Below are 9,898 nucleotides of genomic sequence, written 5' to 3'. Positions count from 1 at the left end.
ATAAAGAAATTTTCATTTTCTGGCTTGAGAAAATATCTTTTCAAAACAAAATTGAACGGATAACAAAATGGAACATAAACTTGTTTCATGGACAAAGTTTTATCCAAATTTTTGTATATTAAAAGGCTAGAATCTTCAATACTGATAATTAGAATGTTTAGAACAAACTTGAGTTCTACTAAAATGTCTTATTTCATCGGGCAAGCTTAGAATTTCTTTTGATACATTTTATAAAGGAAATCAAAAGACTTTAACGACCAATTACCGACACATTCAACTCCTGTTTTTCTTTATACCTCTATGTTTCAAGGCAGCTGGGGATTTTTCAATTTTGATTCTTATATTATATACATTGTTTTTACAGATTTTAAATAGAAATAATTGCTTTTGAATGATTCTTTTTCCATGTCTATCGGTGATTTGTATGAGATGTAGACATTAAAAGAATGATGATGAACAAGGAAAATTTTGTTGCTTTAGTTCCTGAAACAAATGAACCAGGTATTGCGCTATTTCAATTAATTAACTTTTACAAGGTGTGTTAAAAATTAACGCCTATCTATTTGTCAATTTCTGGCGTGTCTATTTCTACTGAATCAAGCTCATGGAATTTGTAAGAAAATATTTGAAATTTAAATTTTCTAACCATATGGTAAAATATTATATATTGTACCGGGTGCGCCACAAAAAAGTTTCTCTCTTTGAAACTAATTTTCTCGAAATCTAAAATGTTTTAAAGAACCATTCCTTTCCCATTGGAAAGAAGAAAAATAAACTTAAATTTTGATGGGTCATTTATTGAATTTGGTTCATCAGATCGAAAGATATGCTCAATCGAATAAAAAAGTTACTTTCTGAAAGTGCTCAAAAACGTTAAAAATTGACCTATCAAATTAAACAGAAGCATAATTACATGATACATCAGTATTTTCGTTTTAGTAATCAAAATGATAATTGGTTGTCTAAATGACCTTTTGTTACACAAAGGAAGGTTGAATTACATTAAAAGGAAAAAAATTTGTTGAAAAAAGCCAAAAAATCTTGTAAAATTCAGAAAAATTAATAAAATATGGGTTTCGAGATACATCCAGCCTTACATAGACTTTATCCAGTCTACAACCAAAAATCTGAAGGAAATGTCGGTAAAAGTAAATTAAAATGATTTTGATGAAGATTCTCAACCCTTTTGACCCATCAGTTTCAAAATTTATGTGTTTAATTACTGAAAAATGTTCTTAATCATGTAAAGCCTATTGCGATTGTTAGTTTTAAAATAAAATTTTGATAGGTCGATTTTTAACGGTTTCGGGCACTTTCTGAAAGTAACTTTTTTATTCAATTGAGCATAACTTTTGATCTAATGAACCGAATTTATTAAATGACCCATCAAAATTTAAGTTTGTCTTTCTTCTTTCCAATGGAATAGAAATGATTCTTTTAAAATTTTTCGATTTCGAGAAAATCAGTTACAAAGAGAGAAACTTTTTTGTGGCGCACCCGGTATTTTTATTGAAAATGATTTTTTAGACATTTTCCTCAAATCACGTCTCAATGTTTCATTGTTCATAAATTTTGTGATTTAATTTTACCTTTAACAGTAAACCAAAGTACACTTTGAGATTATCTCATCTCCTACCTCTCAAGTTTGTTAAATACTTTATAGATTCTTCAATTCCAAAACTGATTTTAAAAATGAAAAAGAATATTCATAACTATAAATTCATTTGAGGTAACTACCAAACTTTAAGTTAAAGGTTCGACAATAAAATGTACAATACTCATAAACAAATTCAAGCAGTTGTTCGATTAGGATAATAGAGGCCTTATTAAAGCACACCAGGTACATACTGTTAATAAGACTCTTCTCTGGGTGCTCTTTTTATTTTAAATGTAAGTGACCCTTTACTGCCTTTTTTACCATATCAATCCATTCAAAAATTGTGTGGAAATAACTTCACATGATATTACATTATAGAATTTACTGACTCAAAATCCTCCATAGGCGTTTTGAGTACACCTTACAAAACACTTGGCAGACAAGAGAGACACAGAATTTTCGATGATTTGGGTTTCTCTGATAAAATACAAGCAATCCATGACGAGGCTGGAAATGAATTTAAATCTACTCGTAAAGATTCAGGAATTGTCTCGATAAGATCAGGTAAAAATTCGATGTAGAATGATAAATGGATATGATTGATAAGTAATGGGGAGTGCTATGAATATTGTTTTTATATAATGAGCTTAAAAGAATTAACCTGCTGTTACTAAAAGCTAAAGAAAATAAAGAACTTATATGAAATAATATCCTTTATTATTTGGATTAAGATTTCACTGAAGATTGCCATCCTGGATGACCATAGTTCGGACCCCCCCCCCTTTCTTAAGGGGGGGATGACACCTTCCAAAAAAGTGAAGAAGGGGGGGATCAGAAATTTTCAAGGGGGGTGGGGGGTAGCAAGGAGGGGGATCGTTTAAGAAGGGGGGCTTACATATATTGTAGATTATTTTCAAGCACTGTTATGAAATTTGGTCTGCCTGAAAGGAAGTCCTTTATTTTCACTAAAAAGTGGTATTATATTTACCAGATTTAATTTTTCTTTACTGTTTCCCTTCCCTTTTTACCATAAAAAATTTAGCCCATACCCTTGGGGGATAGGCATTTTTAAAGGTTGGGGGGGGATGCCAAGAAGGGGGATCATTTGTGAACCCCCAAGCGATTTGGAGTACATTAAAAATGAGACCGGTCTTGGTGCGGACAGATCCATAAAATGTGCGGCAAAAAAGCGGCGAAACGCTTACCGTGCGGTAAAATGATACCTTTGTATCGGCCAGAAATCATCAAAAAATATTTTCTAAAAATCCATTCAAACACACTCGATCGGTCACTAAAGAGCACCATTTGAATAAGTGCAGTATTCAGTGCGGTCATGGTGCGGACATTTTGCTTGGGTGACTTTTTGCTTACGAGTTGTTGTTGTTTTGCTTGCTAGAACTCGAGGCTGAAATTCTTACGGCAACCGAAAGAAATATAAACAAACGGCAGGGACCGCACCATCGTCCGCTTAAGTCGGCGTTTTGTACGCACGGACCATACGGTACTGTGCGGTCTTCTGGCCGCTTTTTTCAATTTTTACTCGCACAATTAACCAGTTGGAAAGCGGCACGAGGACGACCGCACCAAGACCGGTCTCGTTTTTAATGTACTCTAAATCGTTAGGAGGGTCACATTTAAGAAGGGGGGATCATTTAAGAAGGGTGGGATCAGACCCCTTTCCGCACTATGGGATGGCATGAAACTTTGAGTATGAAATTAACATAAATCGTTTTGTTTACTTTATTATTTGTCATTTCAGTTGAAAGCCAGCTTCATAATGTCAGATCACGCACCATGTCAACCATCGAACAGACATCCAGATGTTTTTTAGCACAAGATGATATCATTCAGCAAAAAGACATCATGATATCAAGGTTCTTTACCCAAACAAGTTTTGGACTTTTCTTTTAAAATGATAATTTTTGAGCGGAATGAGTGTCCTCATTTTCCCTCAGTACCCCTTGTAGAAATCTTTGTTTAATAGTGAATCTCCGAAGAGTATTCCAGATTGGATACTTAATAGTATTGAATACATTTGAACGCTCTATTCAATACATCCTTTATAGCACAGATTCCTATTCTTAGAGTTTTTAATTCTTTCAACTTCAATACAAATTTAGCCTGCAGAACATCATTGATAAAGAGAGAGAAAGAAGTTTGAATTTGGAACAAAAACTTATTCAAAACAACCATGCTTATTTGGACTCAAGAAACAATTACTTGGAGCAGGAATATGAAAGCCAAGTAGAAATAATGAAGTACCAAATGCAAGAGTCCAACTCGAAAAATCATGGGGAATTGGAGAAGCTTCAAAGAAAACTAGGGTTAGGAAAAAAATACAACAAAATCATTTAAAAAAGCTGTTAAGAATTTCTTACATGTCAATAAGTGATAAGGATTCAAATAGTAGAATCTGTGAGCTTTTTTTACAAATGCAGTGTGTATAGATGTTTTGGCAAACGCGACTGTCTTTTGAATAATTAATTACTCCACATGCGTTACTTTCCCTCGGCCAATAAAAAACATGAAAAATTATCTTGTCTCTAGGTAACTGCTGTGGAGTAATTAGTTATTCAAAAGAGTGTCACGTTCGCCAAAACAACTATTCACAAAATTAATGATTGCTTAAGAATATTTGCCACAAATATTTTTTCAAAATTACAAAAGGCTCTTTTCTTTTCTCATGCAGAGAAAAAGAATATGAAGTTGTCAAATTGACGATTGCACTGAAAGAAAACAATCTGAACAAAGATAGTATCATAGATAAAATGAAAAACGAGGTAAGTAAGTTACTTGTACTTTTTACTAAGTTGTTTACTCATTATTCCAAATTTTGCACATAACATTGACATCATTTTCCCATTCTTCACCTCTTACCTCATTATGAGATAGTCCTAGTAAGATTGCATTATTTGCAAATTGCAATTTAATTACTTCTACCTCTTTTAATGCAAGATTGACATAAGAAACTTGTGCTCAAATAGACTTCCGCGTGTACCAGCAACATTTTATAACCTTTGCTTTCAGCTTGAAACAGCCAATCAAAATTTGTTATCAGAAGAAAGCCAAGCAGACTGCCTTAAATCAGAAATGAACTTTTTGAGGTAATACTTCATGCCATTTGTGGTCTAGGTTTGTTTTTAATGAAATCTGAATAATTTGGTTTTTACTTGTTTCTTTAAAAAAAAATATCTTGACAAAGATAATTTTAGGTGATCCTAAACTAACTAACTGAGGTTTTGTAATTATTGATTTTTATATCTTATGTTGACTTTTTAAAATAATGATTTATTTGATTTCCTTCTCTTTATTTTTTAGACAAGAGAACACCAAGCTTGAAAGTTATCTTAGTAGCTTACCCACATGTGAAGAGTTTGCTGAGATGAAAAAGGAGGTGTGTTTTGGTTTTTCTCTTTTATTTTCAAAATTTTGATTTTTAAACATAGTAGTTCATACTTTAAAACTTAAATTATTTTTTTCAGATAAAGGCTTTGAGAGAAGAGCGAGACCAGCTTCTTACGCATAAAGAAAACATTTGTAGTAGTTACAAAGATACCAAACGAGAACTTATTTTCAAGGTTAATTTCCAATTTATTAATGATTGTATTGATTCACTTGATTAACTTCCCACAAAAATGTCAGGCTCTTGTCTTTTAAATGCAAAGTTTACTAAATACATGAAAATAAGGACTAGATCATTGATAGAAAAATTCAAAATGTCTTTATCTTAAAGAGAAATTATGTGAATTTTTTAGCAATCCCAACTAGACAAGGCAGGAAGGAAGATCAACGAACTTCAAAATGAAGTGTCACAGTATGTAAATTTATTTTCTGAATTTTTTTTGTGAAAATTTGAGTTGTTATTTAGCAATTTCTTTGCTCTGATTTCTTCTTGTTTATAATTATACTACTTACAAGGTTACATCCTCACACCTAATAATATTATAAGCTTCTTGTTGATTAATCTTTCAATCTTTCAAAAAACAATTGTCTTCTGACATAATATTGAGAATTCCCAAAAAGTTGTTATGGGCAAAATAATTGTTTTCTCAAGACAGCTAGGTCTCTCTTGGCCTTCCATTTCGTTATGAAACCGCTGTTCTGGTGCTTGGCTACACTGTTCTGGCTATATTTGAGGCTATTGCTTTCAGCAGCTTTCAGCAAGAATTTCATATGTATGTTTGAATATGATACAAGAAGACCCCAAAATGAATGGATGAAGCTATTTGCTATCATTTAGTGCTCTTTTATTTATGCTAGGTTAAATCGGCATTTGGAGAAGTATGACAGACTGGGTCCCATATCCATAAGTGATTTTCAGAAACAACAGAATGATATGACAACATTACAAGCAGAAAACACTGAACTGAAACAGGTTTTTTATGCTATTTGAAGCCTTGAGATTTATAATAGATTATGGTGACTTTAGATATCTTTTCTTTCTTAAAACATACTCATAAAAAACAATGTCCTTTTATCAGTAAAGTAAACATTTAGTCTTTTTTCTAGAATCTGGCTAAAACTCAAAAGAAGTTGACACGTTTCCAGTATGAACTAGTTGCCAGAAAGAAAGAAAGTCAAAATGAAAAGCAAAAGCTACAGCATGATGTGGGATGTTTTCAAGATAAATTACAAGAAAAAAGTGCTTTCATCACGCAGGTTAAAAATTTTTAAACTGTACTGTACACTCCAATCTATCATCCTTCCTGCAGCTTCCTGTTCAATATTAAATCTTTCTCATATGAGATGTTAAACCAGGATAAGAAGTACTATTGTTTTGCAATCTCATCCACCTTTTACTTTGATTTTTTTATAGATTCAAGCAAGAAATCAGGAACTTTTAAAAGAAAAATTGATGGTAGAAGGGAAATTGAAAAAGGTAATAAAATATCAAATATTTCTAGGACCTGTAAAATTAAGCGTATATTTCAGCTTGTTTACACCAACAGTGTCTCTCTGGGGTTAGGTGGTTACTGCATTTTAACATGCAAAATGATATATTTCTACTCCAGCAGAACTTCGAAAATCTTTTGGAAATTTTATTGTCACATAAATAACCTAACCTTATCTTTTTACAGCTAGAAGATAAATATACTGACGAGATGGAGCAAACCCTATGTTCTGTATTTTCTGCTGTAAGCTGTTTTTTATTGTATTATTAAATTTAATGTAAATTTTTATGAAAGCTTGGGTTTTTTCTTTATGCTGTTGAATGACTGGTATAACAGTCTCCAAGACATGTTTCATCAACTTGGTCTTACCAGATAACGTTGAACCAACAATTAATGTTATTTTATTTGACTATAATATTTCGAACTGGCCTATCTTCAGGTCTAAAAATAGTTAAATTAAAATCCAGTTTTATGTTTGATTATTTCGTCTTAGATAGTAAGAATGTGCAGCCAAACATAACACAGTTTGAAAACAAAGTTTGCCAAGGCAATATAAATTCTTTGATATTTTTTAGACATTGAGTTGTTTTGACGAGGTTAAAAACTTTGTAACACTTTGCCAGAAGATGTCATTGGGTGAAGAACCAGATATCCAACTTTTGCTCGGTCTAAGAGGTATCAATTTTTACTTTGATATCTTTTGTGAAGTCTTAATAACATTGTTGTGGAGCAAATTATCCATCCACTATTTTTGTCCATCCTACTGAATCTATTGTTAAATCAAGGATCCTTGTGTTAAGGTAGGTTATACTCTGTTACAGTGTGCAAAGTTGGAATCACAGGTGAAAGAGTGGATTTCTCTAGCACCTCTAGGGAGATATGTGGGATAAACTTTGGAGAAATTTTGGATTCCTTACTTTAAAAAGATTTTTATCAGTGGTATTAGTTTTACTTTTTCATTTTCATGTTTAATTTCTTTGAATTTTCATTTAGATTCACCAAGGGAAGAACAAAAGAAAGCCAAATCTGATCTTAATATCAAAGAGTTAAAAGAAAGACTTGAAAAGATATCACAAATCAAGAATGATTTAGACGGATTGAGGTCAATGATTGCTGAAAGGCATGCAGAAGAGATTGGGAAAAATATGTGTATTACTCAATAACATATGCTTTATGGTATTCAATTTGTTTGGGACGAGTTGTCTTTGGAGTGGACATACTTCTTATTCCCTTCCTCGTCTGTAATTCACATTACATCATCGCAACAAATGGTTTCATGAATGATGTCTTTCTCTTTCGCCACTGAATGATGGCCTTAGAATCACCAAAAGATGTTTATTAAAGTAACCATTGAAAAATGAAGTAATCAAAGCCATTAATATGATGTAATGTCATTAATAAAACAAAAATTCCTGGTTTTTGGATGGCATATAAATATGGTTGAAGTTGGATATCGTCGGTTCTAAAAAAATGCCTTTCTAGTTAGCCCTCAATTTTAAGAAAATGTCACCTTCTAAATATTTTTATGCATGGTCCCTTAGGAATTTCTCTATACTTTTTAGACCAAACTAAATAGGTTTATCTTTGAGTGTCCCTTTCTTTTGTTTTAGTTTGGTTTGTTATTTTTTACAGATAGTTTATAATATATTGTTTCCTTAAGATTTTTTAAAGACTTTTTATTTATTTAATAATGTCTGATATGTACATAATATTAGAAATAGAGATATTACAAACGATGTGCTATGGTATAAGGTAACAAGAACTAAAAAAGCTTTAATTTACTCTAAGGATTTCCATTGTAAAATTAGATTATTAATGTTTCTTGTCACTTAGCTGCACTTTTTATTAAATTATGGGCATCTGCACCTTCTAATTATATAGACGAAAAAATTTTGTACATAATTTTTAGATGATAAACAAAATGTTTCATGGGTATACCAGGTGCACCAAAAAAAAAGTATACAACTTTGTCAAGATATTGTGAGCTTCAGGATTTAAATTTTTTGTTCATTCTTTTTTTATCGCATAGAGGATGCTCTTTTTATCGCATAGAGGATGCTCTAACTTGAATTTTGAGCTATCATGCACTAGGTTTGAAAAAGCAATTCGAAAATTATTTCAAAAAAACTGACTTTTTTTAATGTCGAAATTTCAAAAAATCATCAAAAACAGCGAGCAAACTTTTCTCTTGACACTTACCTTCTTTACACATAAAAACACCAAAAAAAGCAACTGTGTTCATCAAAACTCGTAACGGAATTTAAGAATATGGTAAAACAAGCTATTCCCATGTGGTATAATATGTTTTTGGAAAAGCTGAAGAAAATTTCTTGGAAATCTACAAGAGAGGTTTTGATGTGTGTGCTATATGGAGATTTTTTTGAAAAAATAGATCACCATTCCTCGACTAGTTGCTAAAATAACTTGGGTCTGCATTGAGTTCTATGGTGTTGGAAATGTTTATGACGTGCAAATAATATGGAAAAACTGTTGGCAAAATATAAGATAAGAGAAAAAGAATAATAAAAACAATGAAATTGTCTTTTTGTCATTTTGTTTTATTTATAACGTGATTGCTGTCTTTACCGATTTTTTGAAATTTCGACATGGAAAAAATGTTATTTTTTTGGAAATAACTTTCGAACTACTTTTTCAAATTTAATGCATGATAGCTCAAAATTCAAGTTAGAGCATCCTCTATACAATAAAAAAAGAATGAACAAAAAATTTAAATCCTGAAGCTCACAATATCTCGACAAACCTGTATTTTTTGGTGCACCCGGTAGTATTTAAAAAAAAACGAGTTTAATTAGATATCTCCAAATTAATGCAAAAATAATGATACGTGCTTTGAGAGCGGATAATTTTTTATCTAATAATTCGTTTTCAATGCTCTCAAATTTCTACATAATACAAGCAAGTCTCTAATTTCCTTTAATAATGGAAATATTCAATTTTCTAAATTCCAGAATGATTTTTGAAGTATTAAACTAACTGAAGTCACTGTGTGGCAATTTCCAAGTTCCATTTTTGCTCAATTTTTTTAGCACTCTGTGACTTTATTTTTCTTGTAACTTGTAGAATAAACGTTTTCAGGGGTTTCAAAAAAAAGTTCAGGGAACAAGACTTGGGCGTTTTACTCAAAATCATAGAAAGAATTCACAAAGATCTCGAATCATCTAATTATTTTTTTAAACTTAATAAAAATAAGATATTAATAGCATTCATATTATAGAGGTATAGAGAAAATTCAATATAAAATCATGGTGTGATGTGCTTTTGTTACACTGAACAGTTTCAATTTCAATATTTTATAATTCTGATCATCATTGTTGTCTTTTACAGTCAACTTTATATCTATTTTTTTCTACTTATTCCTTTTAGAATGACTTATAAAAAAGAAAGAATA

General features: G+C 31.3%; 1 protein-coding gene across 2 annotated transcripts; it reads left to right on the top strand.

Annotated features, from left to right (window-relative positions):
• The first annotated feature begins 362 nt into the window (after positions 1–362).
• On the top strand, positions 363–8,222 carry LOC136822524 (centrosomal protein of 85 kDa-like). 2 transcript variants are annotated; one of them, XM_067078790.1, is made up of 15 exons: positions 363–501; positions 1,976–2,161; positions 3,357–3,471; positions 3,718–3,921; positions 4,287–4,377; positions 4,625–4,701; positions 4,916–4,991; positions 5,080–5,175; positions 5,353–5,411; positions 5,858–5,972; positions 6,107–6,256; positions 6,414–6,476; positions 6,676–6,732; positions 7,065–7,164; positions 7,483–8,222. In XM_067078790.1, exons 1-15 carry the CDS (start codon positions 447–449, stop codon positions 7,650–7,652), a joined length of 1,614 nt encoding a protein of 537 aa, XP_066934891.1. In that variant the 5' UTR covers positions 363–446; the 3' UTR covers positions 7,653–8,222. The 2 variants fall into 2 exon arrangements, with proteins under 2 accessions (XP_066934891.1, XP_066934892.1); XM_067078791.1 differs by having other exon boundaries at positions 369–501; positions 2,003–2,161; positions 7,483–7,741.
• The last annotated feature ends 1,676 nt before the right edge of the window (positions 8,223–9,898 follow it).

This window comes from Clytia hemisphaerica, unplaced genomic scaffold, assembly GCF_902728285.1.
Source record: "Clytia hemisphaerica strain Z4C2 unplaced genomic scaffold, Clytia hemisphaerica genome assembly, whole genome shotgun sequence".
Taxonomy (NCBI): Eukaryota; Metazoa; Cnidaria; class Hydrozoa; order Leptothecata; family Clytiidae; genus Clytia; species Clytia hemisphaerica.
Note: the sequence above shows the minus strand (reverse complement) of the source record. Positions and strands in the feature narration are given on the sequence as shown.

Coding starts and splice junctions, on each gene's coding strand:
- LOC136822524 (XM_067078790.1), top strand. CDS start 447: ATGATGATGAACAAGGAAAATTTTGTTGCTTTAGTTCCTGAAACAAAT. Junction 2,162..3,356: donor AATTGTCTCGATAAGATCAG/GTAAAAATTCGA, acceptor TTGTCATTTCAG/TTGAAAGCCAGCTTCATAAT. Junction 4,992..5,079: donor TTGCTGAGATGAAAAAGGAG/GTGTGTTTTGGT, acceptor TATTTTTTTCAG/ATAAAGGCTTTGAGAGAAGA.